General features: G+C 33.6%; 2 protein-coding genes across 3 annotated transcripts; one reads left to right on the top strand and one right to left on the bottom strand.

The window, feature by feature from the left end:
• Positions 1-8,020: 8,020 nt before the first annotated feature.
• Positions 8,021-19,378, top strand: LOC129898584 (sterol 3-beta-glucosyltransferase UGT80A2-like). 2 transcript variants are annotated; one of them, XM_055973176.1, is made up of 15 exons: positions 8,021-8,093; positions 8,190-8,397; positions 10,224-10,411; positions 12,244-12,486; positions 12,959-13,070; positions 13,735-13,905; positions 15,066-15,129; positions 15,265-15,322; positions 15,485-15,662; positions 15,862-15,992; positions 16,475-16,577; positions 16,723-16,799; positions 18,013-18,060; positions 18,145-18,294; positions 18,899-19,378. In XM_055973176.1, the coding sequence occupies exons 2-15, from the start codon at positions 8,214-8,216 to the stop codon at positions 19,064-19,066; spliced, it is 1,875 nt and encodes a 624-aa protein (XP_055829151.1). In that variant the 5' UTR covers positions 8,021-8,093; positions 8,190-8,213; the 3' UTR covers positions 19,067-19,378. The 2 variants fall into 2 exon arrangements, with proteins under 2 accessions (XP_055829151.1, XP_055829149.1); XM_055973174.1 differs by lacking the exon at positions 8,021-8,093 and having other exon boundaries at positions 8,132-8,397.
• A 1,338-nt stretch (positions 19,379-20,716) lies between these two features.
• On the bottom strand, positions 20,717-23,777 carry LOC129899339 (uncharacterized). The gene is made up of 4 exons (XM_055974277.1): positions 23,491-23,777; positions 22,094-22,155; positions 21,847-21,951; positions 20,717-21,059 (listed from the first exon to the last, which is right to left on the bottom strand). Exons 1-4 carry the CDS (start codon positions 23,684-23,686, stop codon positions 20,928-20,930), a joined length of 495 nt encoding a protein of 164 aa, XP_055830252.1. The 5' UTR covers positions 23,687-23,777; the 3' UTR covers positions 20,717-20,927.
• Positions 23,778-24,169: the final 392 nt, after the last annotated feature.

The following is a 24,169-nucleotide window of genomic DNA, read 5'->3' as shown; positions in this document are numbered from 1 at the left end:
CCAAACCATATATACAAAACCCACAACATAAATCTGTCTACAGACCTTTACAGATGATAGCATAGTCATATGATGGGACAGGGCCCCGTCGTACCCCTGACCAACATATCCAAATATACAGAGATAAAGTCAGTACCAAAATACAAGCTCCGAACAAGGGAGCACTGTCAACGACGCAACAAATATCCTAAACAAATGGATCAGCAAATCGAACTTCGGTACCTGCAGGCATGTAACGCAGCCCCCGAAGAAAAGGGGTCAGTACGAAAAATGTACCGAATATGTAAAGCATAAATTGTAATAAATAAAATCATAATCTGAATAGTATGTGTAGAAAATGAAATAAATGTTCAGAATTTCAAAATACTTATCATAATCCCAAATCATATATGCAAATACATATGCTGTATTCGGCCCCATTTCATGGGACTCGGTAAACAAATCATATCATATCAGATGGCCATATCAAATCATATCAAATCAAATCATATCATATTATATATGTACATGGCACAACATAACTCCGTGGCATAACATACACCACAACCCATGTACATGTCATACCTGCCCCCTCACGTCGGGGCATGGCAAAAAAAATGCAGAGAAGTACGCTTGATAACATATCCTGGCCCAGGCTCAGTGAGAGAATGGTTAGAGTATGCACGAGTAGAGTAGTGAGAAACTAAATGCAATTTAAAATATAAAAACATTTATAGAGACTCAATAGCTTAATCCTGATGACAAGTCATATAAAAGAAGCTGAGCTATAATCATAGTGTACTTCTTTCCGATGTCACGATGGTCTATGTCAAAACAGTCTTTCAAAAATCATTTTCCATATTTCGAAACATAATATGGGGATCAATTGAATAATTGAAATAACTATCATTTAAAAATCAAGATAATAGTTATTTCAAGTAACCTTCGATTGTCATTATGAATTATACTAAAGCATGAATTATACCAAAATAGGATGGCTGGAATCAAACTCATGTATCAAAATATAATGATATAATTTTTAGGAATTTACGAACATTAGCCATCCTAGTGTCTCTAAGAATAGGAGCTTCTTTGGAATTTATACCTTCGTCCGTTTGTCTCATATAAATCATGCCAAAAGAGAGAAATGTTAGCTTTACATACCTTATTGGCTTTTCACACTTGTCTAAATTCAATTCCCGTTTTCTCCAAAATCTACAATTGGTCATATTTATCAATTACTATTCATAAGACTTTAAGACTCCAATCTTAACCAATACTTGTCTACAAAAATTTTGGCAGCATCTCCCCTATATATACAACAACCCCGAGATTTCAACTTGACCACAATGTCAACAACCAATCCAACAACAATACCAATACCATCAACAATATACACATAAAATTCTCACAATTCAGCCCATAACAATTCTAACAACCCAACAACTTCTCTTAATCCATTTCAACCCACAAAGTTTCTATAACATCGATTTCATGCATTTTTTTAATTCCATTTTTTGTCCCATCCAAATTCTAATAATTTTATTACAATACTATTAACACAATTTCATCATAAATAAGAAAAACTTACTTTGATTTTTCTCGGAGGAATTTCTACTCCTCATCGCTCTAATTTCGCAATTTTTTTTCTTCTCCAACTTAAAATCTGATATTGCCATCACCTCCTTGAATTTGTACTACACTTGAATATTAATCAATACAAGGAACAATTTTTTTTTTTTTCAAACAGCCATGGCTGTCCGAAAGTTGGCAATCATGGCAAGGTTCTTGCCTTTCTTTTCCTTGAACTAGTTTTGTGCAAAAATGAATATGAATTGTAAATTTTTATCCTTGAGGCCACTATGTATATATGATTGTCCATTGATATACACGTGCCCCTCCTTTGTGACTCATCAAAATTAATTAATTAATTACTCCCTAACCCCTACTTAATATTTTAATCATAATTAATTAGTTCATAATCTCCAATAATATTTCCACACCAAATAAAATTTATAAATAATTCATGCTCTAATTTAAACTTGAAATTTAAAGGTTTCTACTTCATGTCCGAAAATAATTCTATCTTTAACTTGACTCAACTCGCTTTCGAATAGTTCGACGTATAAATAACATTTAATTTCCAAAAAAAGGTAGCTAAGTTGCACGATTTTTTTTCAAAATTATATGAAAAGTCCTGTGCTGCCCACTTCATGATATAATATTCATTATATACACCCTCATAAATAAATTCTGGACAGTGGGGTCCACCCCCTTTTTGATCATTTCCTTGAAATAATGACTTTTGTCTTAAAGGTGTCACCATTAGACACATATATAACCCTATACCCATGTGTAACTACATCAACCTTGTATAATTTATTCTATTATACCTTGTTGCCCATTATTTGTTCATAACATGTATGAAATCTGCCCACACTAACAATTATCCATTAATCTCAATTAATTTCTTAATCTCCATTGCAACTTTTTCACTTAATGGATTGTACACATAATTAATTTTTTTAATCTCAATCCACTTAAATAGTAATCATTTTTGATATACTTCATATACCCATTACCATGACCATGTAATAGAACATTAGTCCATAGCCTCGTTTGCCATACATAAAATATTATTTGCAATCATCGTCGTCACACTCTTCCATCTTAAATTATTTCGATACTTCATTCCTCGTATACATTAAGTTCTTAATTTTCATGCTTGAATACAATCAAAGTTTTCAGACTCGAGTAAATTTGCCCATGTTGAACGATTAAATTTTCTAATCCAAAAATATGGGATGTAACAGTCTAAAAACTCAAACACGATTCAAATCAAGTCTAAATATTCAACTATCATTCAAAATAGTCTAAATGACTACCACAACCAAGTCAAACACAATAAATTATAAACACGATCTCCATTCTCCACAATAAACAACAACCACAACAAACTACTCTACATCAGATTCAGTATCTTCCTCCTCATCATATTCAATCATATTATACTTCTTCATAATTATTTTTCATCATTGGGTCAGCTTAAGTTTACCAACAAGCCTTATGAGGAACTTTAGAAACTCTGAATAGTTGTTTCAATAACGAGTTAATTACATTTACATACGTACCATTAGTGCTAATGATCTTTTTTCGCATCACATCTATTTCTTCCTCATTTTGTAAAGAAGAAGCACCAGACAACAATGGTGATGGACAACACGAGGAACGTTATACTCCAAACCCATACACTCTATTTTTCTTTACACAACCTGCCACATATGTTCAAAAAATGTACAGTGGGAAGAGATGCTAGTCTGCTCGGTGAAGTTGTAGCCCAAACAATGAAGGTCTAGAATAATTCCTAGAGCTATCAAAATGGGCTTGGTGTGTGAGGCTGGCCCAACCCAACCCTTGAATTAAGTGGGGTTGGGCTAAAAAATTTCAGTCCATTTAGGAACGAGGCCTTTTAACCCAGTTTCATTTGGCCCACCAGCTTCATGGGCTCAACCCGCGAGCCTCAGAGGCCAACCCGTGGATCATGAATTTTAAAAATATTTATTATATATATTTTAAGTAGTATTTTATTTTGCCAAATCTTCAGCAATTAGGAAGTTATTATAACTATGAATCTTTGATCTCTTTTACTTTTGCGTTTATGCCTAATTTCTCATTTCTTCTTTTTTATCTAGTTTATGAAAAAATGATCATGTAATGTATGTTGTTTTGATGAATCTTATGATTGTTGATTGTTGTATCTTGCATTTTCTATTATTATGTAAGTATTCCACTAAAGTGTGTGAAATTCATGGACATGCGAATTTTTTACGTATTGGTGTTGTAACATCAATGTTCGATAGTCTTTCTAAGAGGTCAACATTGTTCATCTTTTGACTGAAGGGTCAATCCGTCCAACCCGTAGCCCGCTTAGGGTTGGGTTGAGCTGCTATTTTATACGCTCTTTAGTTAAAAGGGTTAGCCTGTCCTAATCCATTTAACTCGCTAGCCTTTTAGGGTTGGATTGAATTGGGTTGGGCCAACCCATTTTGACAGCTCTAGTAATTCCTCCCCTATCCTATCAGGGACCTAATGAAACGCTCAAATATAGATTTTCTATACTCATGTAAATAGTCAGGGTCGGCCGGCCCATAAATCTTAAAGATCCAGACATAAACCTAACCAGATATCGTTTGTCCACAGACAACTCTTCAACATATTGTATGATTAAGGAGAAAACATAAAAACATAAAGTAATTTTTCCAACATATTACAATCAAAATATTGTCTTGGCCAAAAATTATAAATTAGTAAAGGTAGAATTCAAAAACAAATACTATTTTATATTAGCAGACAAGAAGCAATATTTTATAGTAGCATCTAATTTTAAGTCATGTCCAACAAAGTACACATACATACAGCGCAAATCAATATATAGCATCTAATTCTAAATCATGTATTACATCGTTAGTTTAAATAATTTAATTGTTTTGATTTTTATTTTTATTTTATAATGTTAAATTCATCATTATATAATGACGAAAAATCTCATTTTATGTAATGATCGGTTTGGTGTAATCGTATCGTTACCTTTTCTCACCTCGTTTTGTCTGGGTTTTTTAATCATCTAATAGTCTTATTTTATCCTTTACCTATCTTTTTAATTTTTATAATAACTCCACCTCATACTCTACTTTTCTCGTAGATTTATCCTTCAAATTACTTATACATGACATTATGTAACAACACAATACAATTTATCCAAACGTTGTATCCATCAAAACAATAATACAATACAATACAACAACATACCTTACCCTTGCGGCCTATATATCTTTGCGGGTGTTAGACATTGATTCCATTAGACCCTTGAATCAAATACAATACATTATGAAATAAAACGTTATAATCATCTAGACAAGGTTTATAGCTACAATCCTTGGATGGGTTCAAGAACAGTAATACATGCATGAACTATAAGGAATAAATTAAACGTAGAAATAACAAAAAATATTGAATTAAAGTTAAAGTTACACTTTATTGTGACATTATCTTTAGATGTTTATCCCACAAATGTTTACACAATAATAATATATTCAACGTAATTTTACGAAGTTTAGAGAGGATATAGTTTACGCAACATTATCTGTACCTCATGTAGACAGAAAAATTACTTCCAAAAAATCTTTGACTCAAATAACGCATATCAAGCAATATAAAAAACACAAACTCTTATACATAAAAAATAAAGTAAGTTATGCAGGAATTATGAGGTAAAAATTGTTTATGTAGTGAATGATATTTAATAATGAACGGATTATTACACTGTAATAAATAATAAATTGATTATTATGCAGTAATTATCGCTTTGCCGCAAAGTGAATTTTTCACGCGCAATTTTAAACTAATCGCACAATTAAAAAAATAAATTAATTAAATTTATCTATAAACTTTGTTGCTAAATTGTTCGTAATTATAAAATATTTGATAATTTATCGATAGTTCATTGCTAAATAGGATTAACAATAAATTTTACTACTTAATTATAAAATTTATCTGTCGCTAATTCATATGTTCTTTGATAATATCAAAAACAACATATCTAATGTAAATCCACATATGAGATCTGATTAAAAAATGTACGTAAATCTTATCTCAAATTAAAAAATTATATCAACGCCTACAAAAATTTACTAAACATCATGTGGGAAATAAATAATAATAATAATAATTAGAAGTTAATGAAGTATAATTTAAACATTCAAATCCCTTGAGATATTTCTCACAATATTTTATACTCCTAACAAAATATTCCAGCTCATGACAACGAAAAATAAAAAATAAACACATGTATATAAAGATTCTCCAACTGGAAAACTTGCAAATCCAGGAATCTCAGCGATGAAAAATTAAAAATATTATATATTTAATTATTTGTTTGACTTGAGCATCCTTTAAGTTAATTATTTTAAAATTACTTCAATTTTTTTGATTTCTATCATTTGAGTGGAGGATTTTTCGAAAAGTAGATTTTTTGCCTCTATAATATAAAGACAATATTTATGTATAATTATAATTTCAGATAAAAATAATGAAAGTTAGGCATTGACAAACTAAGTTTTAGGCAAAATATCGAAAGTTTGTTGTTGCCAAACTTCATACACGGATATTTTCAATATCAATTATGTATATCTAAAATTGATTTTGAAATGACTAAATTTGTAAACTTTAATACATTATAGCTTGATTTAAATTGTACTTACTATTTGATAAATCGAATGTTAATTTTGCAAATATGAAAATTAAGAGAAACTAAAATAAAATTTTGCATGGACCATGAACACAAAAAGTTACTTTTTTTTTTAAAAAAACAAACTAAAGTTACTATTTTTAAAAATAAAATAAAAACTACTTTTGCTTTGTTAAAATGGAGATAGTGAGATCAAGAATAATGACAACTAGAATTAAAAGGAAAAGAGACCACAAGAATATTGCAAACTTGTGTTTCAAAAGTCTAAGAAAAATCGAAGGAATTGAAAATTTGGAGTTCTTGATGCTTTTCATGTGTTTTTGAAGAAAGAGAAGCAAAAAAAATTATATTTGATTCAAAACTCCAATAAAAAAGTGTTAAAAGTTATTTTGGTGGTTTTGCAAAATCAGAATTAAAAAATAATGGCATAGATGAACCTTTTCTCAAACGACAATGACATAGATGAGCCAAACTTTTAACGAATGACATAAATGAATCTTTTCTCAAAGTTCGATGACATATTTGAGTTTTTTCCCTTTTTCCCTTCGTTCACGTTTACATGTCCAGTGTTCTAAAAATAAATTTTCAATTTTATTTGCCACTTTTAATATATAAAGAAAAAGATAATTAATGTTTTCATGTTTTATCCTTGTTATTAATTACTTAATACCAAATTATTTTTCAATATCGAAGATTATATATTAATTAATTTGAATATTGTTTTCAAATACTCATTTTATTATTATCTTTTAAAAAACCTGCAAAATTTAAAATTGTGAATAAATAAAAGTGAACAAAAATTGTATTTTTTGGACCATTTAAACAAGGGTATTTTACTTAAATCTCATAGTGAAAAAGCCCAATTATAATTTATCCCGATTTTTTTGTTAATTATTCGATTTTTTTTATATTTCTGATACATACGAATGATGCTAATACATCGCGATTTGATACATAAGTTCTTTTTATGATACATCGCTAGTTGATACAAACCAAATATCGTAATATCAATAAAACTTATGAATCAGTTTATAACACCTAATATATCATAAACACAACAAAAATAGTAGTAAAACTTATGTTTTACTAATATATTCTGTGTTTGGTTTGTATCAACTAGCGATGTATCATGAAAATGACTTATGTATTAAATCGCGATATATCAAAATTATTTCTATCTATCAAAAGAGGAATCTTTGAATTTTTTTTAAATGACAGAAAATAATTAAAAATATAGGAATATAATGTGTATAACTATAATTTTTCTTTAAAACAAAACGCGCAAATACTTATGTTTTTTTTTGGGGGGGGAGGGGAGGGGGGCGGGGGGTTAATTCCAGCAATTTACATTGAGACCATTCGCGTCTCTCTGAAGTTCATATCTTGAGCGCTGACAACAATCCATAATTGTTGTATGTTTTCTAACTAGACATGAGAATTCGTGTCAGGATAGATATAATATATGTTATTTTTTAGTTTTAATTTATGTGATGTAAATAAAATTTAGATAATTATTTTAAAAAATATATATTTTTTAAATATTTAAAATTATTAATTATTGTGATTTATAATAATTTTTAAATAACATATATTATTTTTTATGTTTCAATTTACGTGGCACAGATAGAAGTTCAAGAATCAGCCAAATTTTTATATATTTTTGAAGAACTTCAAATTATTAATTATTATAATTTATAATATTTTTTTAACCTTATTTTAAAATAATATGTGTTACTTCTTTTATCTCAATTTACTTGCACCAATAAAATTTTGAAAGTCAAATCAAGTTTTTTTATATATATCTTTTAACATTTAAATATCGTGATTGAGAAGATTTTTTTCACCTACTTTTCAAACATTCAAAAGAGTAAGTGTTATTTTCCCCTTTCTTTATGTTTCGTTTTTTTTAGTTTGGAAAAAATATCTTTAGAGCTCTGATAAGTTTGAGAATCTGGATCATCAGAAGCAAACTTCGCCGGAGGTGCCGATGGCTGAACCGTCGACGAAATCCGACCGGCCGAGCTTATCTTCTAGCTCCGGTGAAGTATCCGTGAGCGTTGAGAAGGAAAATGACAGTAATACTGCCGGTGCTGGTGGTGGTACGGCTGCTGACGTGGACAGTAGTGAGGCAGTTGCTGCTTCAGTTTCCAATGGCGGTACTGATTCTTCAGGTTTGTTTAATTTTGTAGCAATTTAGTAGCGGAATCGATAAACAAGCAAGCAAACAAACAATAACAGTGCCTCAATTTCGAGCAAGTTGCGATTGGGTATATGAATTGGATCTGTACTGTTCATGTTGCTCTATTTAAGCTTATCCCAGTCTGATACTACTACAACTATATATTAGGATTGTCATTGTGGAAGCGATTTTGTAGCATTTTAGTTAACAAGCAAACAAACAACAACAATGCCTCAATTTCAAGCAAGTTGGGATCCGCTTTATGAATTGCATATTTCCTTTTCTGACAATTCTTTAATTCTATTTTTCCTCAATTTAAAACCACAAGATTCAAAAGCATTCTTTACTTTCTTAAACTATGAGACAAACATTTTGAAACAGAGGGAGTAGTATATTTTACTACAGTCATTGTGTAGCATTTTAGTAGCCGGATCCATAAATAGGCAAGCAAACAAACAAAAACTTTGCCTCAATTTCGAGCAAGTTAGCTTCGGCTATATTGAATGGATCCATACTGTCCATGTTGCTCCATTAAGCTTGTCTTGATTTGATAGTAATACTACTAGTATATTTTACGACTGTCATTGTGGAGCTATTTTATAGCATTTTAGTAGCCAAATCTTTAAACAAGAAGACAGAAAATTATGCCTCAATTTCAAAAAAGTTAGGGTTGGCTATATGAATGGATCCGTACTGTCCATGTTGCTACGTTTAAGCTTATTCCAGTCTGATATTTTGTAAAATTATGTAAAATAGATCTAAAAAACACTGGAAGTTATCTATATTATGTACATTCTGTCCTCTACAAACCCCACTTGTGGGATTACACTGATTATTTGTTGTAGAATTTATCTATTTCTACTGGCTAGCGGAATCTTTGCAAGTTTAAATTTTTCTCTCCGTGATTGAGAATTAGTAGTGGATGTTAGTGTGTCGAAATGCCCATCCATCTATCTGAACTGTAATACATGTTACTCTCTGCATCTTATTTGATATGAGTGTTTTTTTACTAGAGAAGAATTCTAGAAAAGAAATAAAGGGAAGTCTTTTGATACATAAGCTAATGTAGGTGAAGTACCAAAATTGACCATACTAGCAAGACAACAATTTAATGAGGGATGGTAAGAGTTCTGCATGCTCCTTTATCATTCACCTCTAATAAAAAAATCAGCTTTTATATTGAGTTGTGTTCAAACAAGTCATGTCAGTAAAGAGCAAAATGGTGATATCAAGATAAAATTCCAAACATATTTTGGACAAACTAAAAAGGAAAGAGTATCACATAAAAAGGGATGGTGGATACTTACTTTGATCTTTATCCTTATAATCATGTAGGAGCTTCCATGTCATTTTTAATGCTTATCTCTCAAGTCATTTTCGTCTTTTTTCTTGTGGCTCAATTCAAAGGTTTGTGTCACTTGTCAAAAGTTCTTCTTATTTCTCCCTTCTTGTAGGCAAAGTAGATGAACACTTATAGGGGTAAGCGTTTTCTTGCCTAATCTTGTTCGTTCAATGTCTGACAGTCAATGAGAAGAGATGATTTTTTAATTTGCAACGACGCCTTTTTTTTCCTTTTATATTTGAGAAAAAAAAGAAAAAACATGTTGATATGAAAAATGGGTAGGAATTTCTTCAGATAGGTCTCACCAGCTATTGCAATGCCAATTGCCAAATTCTTGTTCTGTATTATGCATAACCATTAGAAAGTGACTGTTCATAAGTTGTGCAACTGGAAATGCTGTTGATTACTGTGACCTCTGAAGCTTTTTGAAATGGACCATCTGAAGCTGACTGCAAGCTTTCAATTTAATGTGCTAGGGACCCCTGGGATGGGACTTACAAGAGTAAATACATTGCCTCTAGAGATTTTGAGTTCTGAGAAGCCACAAGCACCTTCAGATCATGTTAAGTTGGGAAGATCAAAAACTGAGACACCGACACATGGTAGCGGATTTGTTCAAGAGGCAGCAAAAATTTTTGATAATAAAATTTCTGAACAACAGAAGGTATAATGCATAATGGTTTGTTTTTGTCATTGTGATATATATATTGTTTTTTCTCTCTTATTTTGGGCCGACACTTTTGAGGCGAGGGTCTTTTGGAAACAACCTCTCTATCTCCATGATGTAGTGGTAAGATCTGCGTACATTCTACCCTCCCCAGATCCCACTTGTTGGATTTCACTGGGTATGTGGTTGTTGTTGTTGATTTCATCATGTCACATCAAGCTTATTTTTTTTTTCTTTTATGATAAGCATACCATGTCATTATTTTTTTGCACTCTTATTATTCTCTATTTCTCTTCTCTGCAGTCCCTTCTGTCGAACATAACTTGCCTTTCTTTTCCATTTTCCCTTGCTTTCTTTCTTTAAGCCTATTATTGTAACTTTCCATCTAAACGATCTGATTGGCAAGACTCTTCATCTGTTATCCAGAATCTGGGATGTTGCTTTTGTGCAAACACATTCACTGTAGCATTATGATTACTCCTAAAATATTGGCAGGAAATATGTGCATGTCCATCCTATTTGGCTGCTTGCTACAAAGCAGGCATTTCTTGACGGCATATGGTGGACAATGTGGAGAGAGAGAGAGGAATGGGAGATGTTTTGAGGATAAGTTTAATTCCATTTAGAAAGTTAAATGGAATTGTATTGTATCCTTTCTTTTTTGGTGTAAAGAGGAATGTATAGGTGAAGTTGAACCAAGAGTAGATCTTTAGGCTCTTTGTAATACTTTCCTTTGTTTTTTGTAGTTCTCTTTTTGGGTGCCTAGCATGTTTTTTTTTTTTTTTTAAAACATTACCAGTTTTAAAAAAAAGATTTGAGATTAAGAAACAAATAGACTTGATGATTGAGATCTAAATAATTAAAGATGAAGACCTCTATTTCGTGCAAACCATTGGGGCCTTAGAGGCCTAAAGAAAGAGGAGTAATCGTACCCTAAAGAAATATAGGAATGGAGTATTGTATTGATTCTTATATTAATCTATATATAACAGCACAATTTGACTCAAAAGCATGTTTCCTGAAGAGGTCACGTAGAGGCCTAAATAGAAAAAGAGGTGTCGAATCGTCCCTGATATTCCTTAGACTACAGGAGAACATTGGCTACTTAGATTTCAAGACATATCAAAAACTATGTTGCAAGAAGTAGACACAGTCATTTGCTAATATTTGTATATTGTCATAGCTTTCTATTATGAGTTTATTGTTTGGGTTTTCTCAAGTAATAAGTCCTGTTAGTGGAGCTCCTAAACGAACAGGAAACAACCTGTAGTTAATAGGAGCTCTATTACCCTTTTTCAATCTCTTCACTTCTATTCAAGGTCAAACTCGCCACCTGTATGTGATAATTTGAAGTGTGCGCACTTACCAATAAAAAAGTTAGTGTGTACACCTAATAAAGAATCAAGCAATTCTATACCAAAGATAACTTTCCATAATATCACGTTTTATGGTCAGCCAGGCTAAATCATGATTGATAAAAAATTAAATACATAGGGGTTATTGCTGAGTGGATAAAGGTATGCAGTCAACGTCTATTGCTCCATGTTCATTAAAGTATGGCAGTTAGGGTAAATGTTTTCTTTTTTAATCTCATTGACATGATAGTTCTTCGCAGACATATAATTGTATCTTAGAGCCAAAATGCAATATCGTCATTTTATCGATCTTTTATGTTTATGGCCTCATTATATTATTTGGTTTGTCTATCCTCTGTTGTTTGCAATAAATTTACTTGATTTTGTAATACCTTTTTTGTTAATCTTATCAAAAGGATGGACAAAAAATTCAGTTATCTGTGTGATGTGTGTTAACCACTTAAAGTGCTGCAGCTCAAATTGTTGAAGAGAATAGCTACTGTCAAAGATGATGGTACTGTGGAATTTGAAATCCCGGGTGATGTTGAAACCACCGAAGTGGTTGGAACTGGATCTGAAAGTGTACATACTGCAGTTGAGGATGAACCTCTTGATGCGACAGAACTTCAATATTTTCCACCTATGCAGATTGTAATACTTATTGTAGGAACACGTGGTGACGTGCAGCCCTTTACTGCAATTGGCAAGCGTCTGCAGGTACTTCGATATCATTTGGCAATCAGATTGTATATGTACAAGCTAAGGGTGTCCCTAGGTTGTCGATATGTATATAGGTGCTCTTTGCATGTCAATTTGGTGATAACAAATTAGGAGATCTTTCTGATAGATATGTGTGTTTCTCTATATATTGAGTTCTGCAATGGAAACATGGCCATGCCACATTTTCTTTTTGTGGTTTCCATCCTTTCATTTTTGCTGCAATGCCAATAATTTATAATGATCCAGCCTTCTGAATGCTAGATCTTGATACTCAACATCCTGCACCCTATCAACCCTGTCCAAGTCTTGTTTCATTGCTGCTGGTTGTCTGACCCGAACTTTGTTGTAGAAATTGGATTTGATTTGATAACTTCTCCTGAAAAAAAACTTGTAGTGATTTGTCAATCTGTGTCATATTGGAAAGAGTATGATGTGGTCTGTTAGTTTCTTGACAGAACTGTTGATGCAGGATTTCGGCCATCGAGTGAGGTTGGCGACCCATGCAAATTTCAAAGAGTTTGTCTTGACTGCTGGATTGGAATTCTATCCCCTTGGGGGTGATCCAAAAATTTTGGCTGGATGTATGTTCCTAAGTTCCTGTTTGTGCTGTAACTGATCTGGCAATCTATTTCGGATCTCCTGTCTTGCTTGACCTTTGTGTGATTGCTGTTCATTTGTCAATGGATATTTCCTATTTTTATTAAAAAATTGAACTATGTTGTCAGATTGATTAACTTGCTCATCATAATCTTTTTTCCACTGTGTTCAGTGTGAAATAAATGGAGGAGAACCAGCTTTCTCTTGTTTTACATGCTAATGGATAACCTTGACATTAAATAATCACGAAGGATAACTTAATGATAAGCATGCACTTCAACGTCTTATTATCTTTCTAATTCAGATAAGCATCTTATTGCATTGCGTAAATGCACTTCATCTTTTTCTTTAACTCATTACAGATATGTTCTGTGGAAGTTGCCACTTTATACACACTGAACTAAACGACTGCATCATTTGCCCCTAGCTTTGCTTTGCCTGCAGATTTACTTTTTGTGATTTCACTTGGACATAAATTTGATGAATAGTATTTTTTCTCTCGTATTATTTGGGAGATGAATTCCATACTTGCATTTGTGCTGGTCTATCTGGCAATGTATATCTGGTGTAGTCATCCCTTATGCTTACAGTCATTAAATGTATAGTTTCTATCAGATGATGTCAATTTTCTTCTTCTTGCATTTACAGACATGGTAAAAAACAAAGGATTCTTACCTTCCGGACCTTCAGAAATCCCTGTTCAGAGAAATCAGATGAAGGAGATTATATACTCTCTACTTCCAGCCTGCAAAGAACCTGATATGGATACAGGAGTTCCCTTCAAAGCAGATGCAATTATTGCTAATCCCCCAGCATATGGTAAGATTAGTAGTTTATCTACATCTTCGATACTATTCTTTTCCTTGTTTATATACTGGCTTGCCCCTTTCTTTCCTATTTTCGTCATAGTCAACCTTTTGTATGTGCTGATATTCTTATCAAGTTGTTTTAAGAGGTTGAATCAATAGTATTATAAGTGATAAGAAAGAATGGAAAGATGTTACTCCAAAAGGTTGAATAAATATTTCAGATACTGACTCAAAAGCACATAGTAAGCTTTTTATCTTATTGGAATGGGCAACTAAAGTGAACAATGCTTGGACAGTATAAATTATATTACCCCATATAGTAGGGAAAACTCTCCATCTGTATGTCAAGCCTGTGGTGTATCCTTTTCTTTGCAGCATACGGTAAAGAGGTTTATAATATATCTCAATCTTTGCTCCGTCAATTTGGTGGAGAACAGATTCACTCGTACGACATTTGGCAATCAGAGAGACTGTAATCACAGAAAAGAAACTGTCTCTGAGAATTTTATTAATTCGTACAGTTATTCGCATTTAATGAAAACAAATGACTGCTATACTGGAGATTTTGTTTAAATTCTTATGTTGAATTGGTGCTCATGAACTCAACTTTTAAATGTATAAAAGTAGTAATCACATATTAGTCCAGCAAATGTGTTCAATTAATAATGTTGATAACTGACAAGTGTGTAGTCAATTTGTGTATTTCACTTTAAACTTGGAAGATGCGTCTTATGTGTATATCCACCATTACTTTAGATCTTTGAAATATCATCTTGATCTGGAGTTATGACGAATAGTCGTTAATTTTGTTCATTGGGTTAGAAGCATTATTGTGGAGTGGTAAATACACATGATTGACCTACAAGTTTTAGTTCTTGCGGTTAAAGGCATGTAGTCAGATCTGAAGAGTGGTTGTGTGCGGGTTACAGCTAATACAATTGAATCTTTAGTTGATATTCATGTTTGTGGCCATAGGGTTTGGCATATGAGGCAACAATATAACATGTTCTAGTGTTATGTATGCTAGTTTTATTTTGTTCATAGAAGATCATCTCAACCTGTTGGGGGTTCCATTGCAAAGCTGTTTTGCTGATCAAACATTTCAGATGTATATAGATGTTCATGTGATGAAAGAGTAGTAAATCCTACTAACATTGAATTCCATCTCAGGGCATGTACATGTTGCAGAAGCATTGCAAATCCCAATTCATATATTTTTCACAATGCCATGGACGTAAGTCTGCTTGGGTAATAGAGGCTTGAGAAGCTATTTAGTTTTTCATTTTATTCACTTCAATTAAGATATCTTGCTGACAAGTTAGATCTTGGTCTTTACTTATCACTAAGCATCATTTTATCTTTTTTACAGGCCAACTTCTGAATTTCCTCATCCTCTGTCCCGTGTTAAGCAACCAGCTGGATATAGGGTAAGTTGGGTTTTGGCATCTGCCTTTTGTGTCTCGTGTTTACTGTTTCTGTGATGTTGCAATGCAGTGCTGTACTCTTTTTCTAACTCCCATTCCCATCTTTCCCACTTTAAAGAAAATGGTTGGTTTCTGTTCACGTTTGCTCTTTTATGAACTGTGCAGCTATCATATCAGATTGTTGACTCCTTGATATGGCTAGGAATACGTGACATGATAAATGATCTTAGAAAGAAAAAACTGAAACTACGACCAGTCACATACTTAAGTGGTTCACAAGGCTCTGAGTTGGATATACCACATGCATATATTTGGAGTCCTCATCTTGTTCCTAAACCAAAAGGTATTCATTCTTCAGATTTTCTGTTAATCTGATATACACGTCCTTTTGATTCTCAACCTTAACTTAGTTCTGAAGGTCTAATAGTTCATAGTTTAAATACTATATGGTAAATCCCTTTTTATATTCAGTTACTCCTATGAACTGCCATGATTTCTTAATTAAGTTATAACTCTAGCTTTATACTGTCTGACTTTTGCAGATTGGGGACCTAAGATTGATGTGGTGGGATTTTGCTTCCTTGATCTTGCGACGGGTTATGAACCTCCAGAATCACTTGTTAATTGGCTTGAAGCTGGTCCAAAGCCCATATACATTGGGTTTGGTAGTCTTGTGAGTTTCCTGGAGCCTTGTTTTCTTTATAATATTTTCTCTATCTATCCTCTTCTCCCCTTCCCTCGATCCAACAAAAATAAAAAGGAAAAACACAGAACGCAAATTCTCTCCTCATGTAACCATCAGCCGCTTCTTTGGTTATGCTGAGGAAGATTTTGAAATGGTGACTTCTTCTTGTTGTACCCTTGCAGTTGGACTCCGGTGGTTAGACATATGTGTGTAATTTGAACTGTGTTCGACAATCTATTCCTTCACTTCAGACATTTTTCTCCACATTAAGTGCATATCAAAACTCAAAAATGTATGCAGGCTCACCAGGAAAGGGTCTGCTACACCAACTACCTTCTAAGCGTTTTTAAGATACAATTCAAATAATTTTAAATATCCTTCATACTAATTCGTCCTACAAATCAAATTTCTGTATGATATCCTGTCTTCAGATCCATCTTCTACTTTTAACTTATTTCTTCAAATCTCAGCCTGTTCAAGATCCACAGAGAATGACTGAGACAATTGTTAAAGCACTCGAAATCACTAATCAAAGGGGAATCATTAATAAAGGATGGGGTGGCCTTGGAAACTGTAAGTTCTCTCCTGCATTTACTTTATTCTGCTTATGACAATAACCTGTTCGTTTTTCTATAGCACTTGTGTATTTGAATATTTGTAGATCATCTCTGTGAGAGGATATTCTCAGCTTATTTACCTGCTTTTCTTTGTGTCTCAGTGGCGGAACCAAAAGATTTTGTGTATTTGCTCGACAACTGTCCCCATGATTGGCTTTTCTTACAGTGTGCCGCAGTGGTGAGACTTTACTACCTTGATTTTTTGTTTCTTTATTATTTCCATTACTGTTTTCTTTCTTCTTTAAGCTATTCATAATAAAATAAAAGGTGGCTTAAGGAAACATAGGAAGAGACAAGCTGGAGACTGACAACCGATTTGAATCGGGACTTAGCAAGTTGCCTGGGCTAGAGTCATTAGAGGCTGGATCATAAGTCTGTTCTTGTGTATATGCTAGACTGTTTGGAAATGAAATGAGTGGAATATTTGAGAGAGTTGAGAATCTTATTCACAAGATCGGGAGCTCTCTTTTATCAATTTAAGATCAATAAAATATTTCCCATAGTATTTCTTACTACGATTGTACTTCTCTTTCTTTGGCAGTGCATCCATGCTCTCTTTAATATTGGATTCTGAATTATTAGAAAGAGGGTCTGTGTGCATGACCCATATTGCTTTTCCAACACTAAAGCTTCTAAGTTTGAAGACTTCTAGACTGTTATTGATGTATCCATCAACTAGAGCATATTTGTCTGGAACACCGGTCAACTCAGATATGTAATGTTAAAGTGATAGAGCAATTGTTTGGAATGAGTAGTTGCTCTTATGCATATTCTGTGAGCCTTTTCTGTGCTAGGAAAAACAGTTAGATTACCAGTTCTCTCTCTTGAAGGATGTGATAAAGCATTGGACTCTCATCATAATCTTTGTGCTATGTTACCTGCTCAAAAAAAAAAAAACCTTTCTGCCACCTCTTTTCTTTTTTCAATTCTATGGGACAGATAAGTAATGTTGTTGCAAGTAATAGCACTATGAGTTTGGTACTTTGATTAGTTGGGGACTTGATATTTTATCGTGCTATTAAGTTATAAACTGCCTTGGAGTGAGGGGTTGGAACGATGGGATATTTCAAATCTCTGTCACTTCATAATAATTCATTATGTTTATTTCAATGAATTACTGTGCTTCAATTGAAAGATTTGTCCACCTCCTTTTTTGTGTATTTTGCTTGTTAACATAGATATTGATTTTGCTTAGAACAACATAACATGATGAAAGTAAGGATCTGTATACATGATACCAACTAGTTAAGGTTAAGGTTTAGTTATTGTTAAAACAGCAGTTTTTGGTCCAGTTAGAGATTTGTTTGTCAATGTTATAGAGATAAGTGTGAGAGTCAGGAACTTGTAGTTATTTAGAAAACCGTTAATTACCCTGATAATTTTCTTTTCAGGTGCACCACGGGGGTGCTGGAACAACTGCTGCTGGTCTTAAAGCTGCGGTAGTGTTTCAAACTTTGTATGTTCATTTCCCTGCTAATATCTTTTGGTTCCACTTGTAACCTATCACCTTTATTCGGTTACAGTGTCCAACAACTATTGTCCCTTTCTTTGGTGACCAGCCATTTTGGGGGGAAAGGGTGAATGCCAGAGGTGTAGGCCCTCTACCCATACCAGCTGATCAGTTTACACTTGACAAGCTGGTCCATGCAATCAGATTCATGCTTAATCCACAGGTATTTTACTGAAATCTTTAGCGCAATATCTTGTAGTGTAATCTGATGAAGTTATGTGCTAAATGCTTGCTCAAGTCCTTACAATAGTCTACGGTTGTCGGAGACATAATTAAGTAAATGAAAGTGTACTTTCCTAATAGCTTCAGATTTTTTATGAGATGGTCACACTTCAACATGATAATAGAGCAGGCAGAGATCTTGGGTTCTAGTCTCACCATCACCTAGTATTAAAAATGTTTTCCATGTGCTTGGATCATTGAAAAGAATAAAGTCTGCATGTAAGAAGCTAGTGGTGTACTTTCTTTAACGACTTAAGCTATTAGATGATATGGTCACACATTTCAACACAGAAGAAGCTACTTTGACTTTATGTGAGATTATCATGTGTCATCTCGGCTCTGAAAACATAATCCTCCTATTTCATTCGTGGACTATTTCGGATGTTTAAATCAATGAGCAAAAGCTCAAAAACTGACTTTTGGCTAGGTTATCATGTACTATCTCTGCCGAAAACTTATCCTCTTCATTCATGAACTATTTCGGATGTTTAAATCATGACCAAGCTTGAAATGTTTTTGTTATCAACTAATGAGATGGTGCACAGGTAAAGGAGCAGGCGATTGAGCTAGCCAAAGCTATGGAGAACGAAGATGGGGTCACTGGAGCAGTAAAAGCCTTCTTTAAGCAGCTACCACGCAATAAAACTGAGCCTGAGCTATTGCCTAAACCAACAAGTGCCTTTTCAATAAGAAGCTGCTTTGGGTGTTCCTAGACCTGAGTGGTAAAAGATGTCCTATGTGCCCTTGTTTTTGTGTATTTTTTTCTAGTAACTATTGTATCCCATTGTTGTAATTATGTATTATTTATACATTTTACCGGTGCTCTTATGCCAGTAAGAAATAATGACCCGTTCCATGACGACCCCAACTTGCTTGAGATTGAGACGTAATTGTTGTAATCATCACTCTTCCTTGAGTTCACTTGTAAACGCATTCCTTCCCCCAAAATGCTACCAACTGTATATCATCTAAGAAGAATCTGGGTTTGTAATGACCATTCCAAATTTTCCTGGAATTTATCCTCATTCATGTTTTTTATGATAAGATGATGATGTGATGAGCTTAAATGAAGAAATGGGAATTCATAAAGCTGGTCCCTGGCGTAGTTGTTGTTGCTGTCATGTTTCCATCGTCCTTGTATGGACATGATCTATTCATCCTTCGATTCTCAACTATTCTGCAGAAACTTAGGTTTGTGTTTTTGATCTTATATTTGAGCACTATGGCACCTCTTGTGCTGTGTTGTCCATTAGTTCATCCAATATATGAAGCATGAATGTGTTATCACAAGATAAATGTTGTTGAAATACGGATGTGTGCTTATTGGAAAAGATATTTTTTTAAAAAAAAAAGAAGCCAAGTTTGACATAATGTGAAATGAGTGATGTAAGGCAAAAAGCGGACCTAAAATCTCTCACAATCAATGAGGATATGGTCAAGAGCAGAACACAGTAAAAGTAGCTAAGGGATGCACGTAGTTCGATTTGATTCTGTTATTTGCTCATTTATCAAATCAAGTTAAATTATTAAAGGAAAAACTATCTAGTTTCACAAACATTCTTACCATATTTACTAATTCTCACTGTAGTTTGAAATAATTACATATTTTTTCACTAATTAATAATTTCATATCAGATTAGGAAGGGTATGCGAGAATCTGTGTATCCCAGAGTCAGGGAGGGTATCACACTTAGATACAGTGTATCAAAAATAAATTACACCTAATTTACTCTCATGTATTCAAGATATATATATATCGGGATGCACCAAATACAAGTATCTTGAGATGGTTAATTTGTTGATTAATTTGGGGGTTTCTTTTTTTATTTTTTGCTTGAATTGAAGACAAAGGTGTTAGTTGTTTGTCTTGATATTCTTACTTTATTTAAAATTTTATTTTTATTGTAGAAAGGAACAACACATTTACCATCCGTTACTTTTTCTAACGAAAAATATAAATCTCTTTTACATTCGAATTCGATTGACCTTTAACGTCAAAAGTTTGACAAACAAGATTAAAAATTGAAGACCACATTTTCAAAGTTATTCTCGTAAATCACACCCATCTGACTGCGCCTTTTGAGGACCCAAAGGAGTGAAGTTTGAAACTTTTTGAGCCCACAACTGAACATGCAGTCCTCACTTAACCATGATTAACTAATTCATATTTTTTACTTCATTAAATCACTTAATGATGACAAGTTGAATTGATTTGGTATAAACATTCGATTCGATGCAGGTATATTGATATACCTTTCTTTTGCTTAAAAATCAACTACCAACTTGTATATTAAGTATCATTGTCCCAGGATTGTCATTAACTATGGTAAAGAGCAACTGTTTCTTTATCACCATAAGAGCCATTAAACTGAAATAATGCAACCTTTTAGATCAAATATGTGAGATATACAAGAGACTCAGAAAATTTACAATCAACTGTAAAACATTACCTTACAAACCAATATATTCAAGAAGATAGAGGATTCCTTTATGACTTGATTTGAAGGCCTACTGCCTATTTTGAAAGAGCCGGAGATGTTGAAAATTACCGCGACAAGTTCCCTTTCTGCATTATTACTTGTACTTCTCCATTATTCTCCTTGCTTCTTCTAAACTATCATCAACAGAAGCGGTGTCTCCACCGCCTTTTGGACCATCGTCCTTGTTCAAGGCTATGAATCCAAAGTAAATGACTCCCATCATCGCCTGTGCATTAACGAGGAATATTTTTAGTCGTCAATGAACAAAAGTTTTTATCAAATTCTATCTGCTTAAACCTTTTCCTAACTGAATGTATGGCCTTTTGAGAAGAAGGTCTATCGGAAACAGCCTCTCTAGCTCACAAAGATAGGGGTAAGGTCTGCGATTCTGTGTACACCCTACCCTCCTCAGACCTCACTTGTGGGATTACTCCGTGTATGTTATTGTTATCAATGAATAGAAGTTAGTTTGAAGATCTCTTTTGAATAGCTAAGAAAGGAAACAATGAACAATGTCGAAAAGCAGGCATGGAGCATTGACTAACTTCTGAATGTTCCAACCGCATTAGAGAAGGATCAAATTGAGGTTTTTGGCTGTATTGTTTTTATCAGGCAACCGCACTAAGTAGTATCAGAAGTTGTATTTCTTTTTTTATCTTTGTTGATCCCCGAGGGCCAGTAATGCAGATTTGAAACTCAGTGGATAGTTACCCCTCCCCAACTCTTCTAATACAAGAAGTTTTTATTGTTGCAACCAATAGTAGAGCCAAGATTTTCACTAAGGGGATTCAAAAAATAAAAGAGTAAACATACGAAGAAGTCAAGGAGGTAAAACATTTACTATATATATAGTGTAATTTTTCGACGAATAGGATTCAGATGAATCCCCTTATGATACCCTAGCTCCGCCCATGGTTGCAACAATGACAACTTTCACCAAAGAAGTGACTTGTGATTCCAAAGTAGTAGCTAAGTTTTCCAATCCATGCAGAAATGAAGGGCTGGAAACGTACCAACGCGAAGAAAACTGTCGACAGGAATGATTTGAGTGCAAAGAGAGCAAAGGCCGCTCCAACTACAGTCACACAAATCCTGGCTATTGGTCTTGGGATGGCATCCTAACATCAACAACCACAACAATAACTCCACCTCAGTACCAAACAAGTTGTGGATGACATCCAACATCAAAATAAGAAGAAAAGAAGAATATGCAATTCCGTAAATTAATAAACATGTTCTTGTATCACCATCACAACTTACAGGTACCATGTTGGTTCCAGCTTCAACTCCATCTTTTCCAACTCTCCATGCAGTTTGAAGAACTATTAAGATTTCAGCAGCAGAGCCAAATTTTTTATTAAGGGGTCACAAAATATAAGGAAGTAAACACACGAGAAAGCTAACAAAATAAATTTTACTAACGAAAGCAGAAGGTAGTTATATTATAATCAAACGAGATACATAATAATGTGTAAAGTGCGTATTGTTTAAGTTGTTTAAAAAAGAAAAAAATGGCTGCAGTCAAAAAGTACTATTCTGCAACCCCTTAGCCAAAGCACTAAACTTTCAGCTTGTGTCTAGAGGTGTCAGCACCTGTATATATATTTATTAAGCCAAAATTTGACCTATATATACATTGTAATTTTCCGGCGGAGGGGTGTCGCGCTTGACACCCCTCGGGCAAGGATAGTTCCACCCCTGATTAGACTACATGTCAAATAAAGCAAAGAAAAACGTACTGTTCTATACATAGCTAACTGAAATATGTTTTTTTTCCTAACTAAGACTTTATATATTATTCTCCCAAAACAGGACATAAAGAATGCTAATAATAGTATCTTGTTCTTTGAGTACAAATGTGCGGGAAAAAAAGCCTTCTTTTGTGGAGTACTAACTTCCAGAACAATTGCCCACAAAGACTCTATGCATTGGCACTTCCAAAGGATAAGTTTTGAGTTTCGAAGAAATATGTTAAAAAAATTCTTCACCACTGAACCTGAAGCATAAGTACTTGTCTCAATGCAAGGAAAAAGCATTCTGGTCAAACTGCTTCGAATGCAGTCAAATTGTTAAAAAGTCCAAATACTAACATTTCACGCCCCATTGGAACATTCTAATATATCATGTATGTCCTGTAAGACATGTCTATCCAGGTTTTGGAAAAAGCATAAACAAGCCACATTCTTATCGCGCAGTACCCCAGAGGTGAGCCTCCATTTCACCCACCCTAATCCAATACAATGTGACATCATCGTCAAATCTCCCCGTCTCCCTGGATTATGTACCCAATATACTTGAAGCTTCCTCTCTTGGGTATGACTAGTGCCTCATGCGTTATTTGCACTTTGTTTTAGTCTTGCTAAGCCTAAAACTTTTAGACTCTAGGGCCTGTCTCCAAACTTTCTAGTTGTCCTAACTCCACCGCGCATCTCATCAATCAATACTATGTCAATGAATTCTCTTCAATATTTCTTGGAAACATTTAGGCTCTATGTTTCCTAAAATTTTGAATATACAACTTCCTAGATAACATCAAATAGACTGTGATAGCCACAGAGATACTATTTCCGATAACCCTCAGTTCAACATATACTAATAACAGAAATCCCAGGACAAAAAACTACATGAGCAATATTATGACTAGATAAAGATTGCACCTTTCAAGAAATTGGATTGAACTGCAAAAATTAAGGGTTTTGCTTGAAACTTGTGGCTCCTGAGATTCTTGAATTGTCTAGCGGACAAAGATGTTTGCTTTTTCAACTTTAAAAGGGAATTTGAACAAAGAAATGTTTGATTTATTTTGTAACATTTTGGGGATTGCAATGAAAGAAAGGCGATTGTGGAAGCCATATATATAATTTATTTATTTTTTGCTCAAAATTTTATTTTTAATAATAAATTATGAACAGAAATCAGATATATAGTACTAACATTCTTTGTGAGGCTACAAAAATTGATTCTTGAACTTGAATTACAATAAGATTGAAAGAGATGGAAAGGGCGACATGGTTTTTTCCCCGGGTCGGGTCGGGTCGGAGGAGTCTATTTTTTGGGCTAAAAGCCCATCATGGATGGGCTGTAGGCCCAATTTTATGGAAGGGCTACTTTCAAAATCTTGAATAGAGATTCTGTATTTTGGGCTTTGTTGGGGCCTATTCATTTTTCGAGAAAAAGAAGAATTTTCATAAATAGCTATGCCCTTAATAACGTGTTATAGTGATATTATTGAGCTTTCAAAACATAGCAATGATATTGCATAATATATATAAATGTGCTCTTTTAATTTGACTTCAACTAATATCGCCCTTTAATTTTGGGTGTGCACAAATAAAC

Source organism: Solanum dulcamara, chromosome 8 (assembly GCF_947179165.1).
Source record: "Solanum dulcamara chromosome 8, daSolDulc1.2, whole genome shotgun sequence".
Lineage (NCBI taxonomy): Eukaryota > Viridiplantae > Streptophyta > Magnoliopsida > Solanales > Solanaceae > Solanum > Solanum dulcamara.
This window is presented reverse-complemented; position numbering and strand designations above follow the sequence as displayed.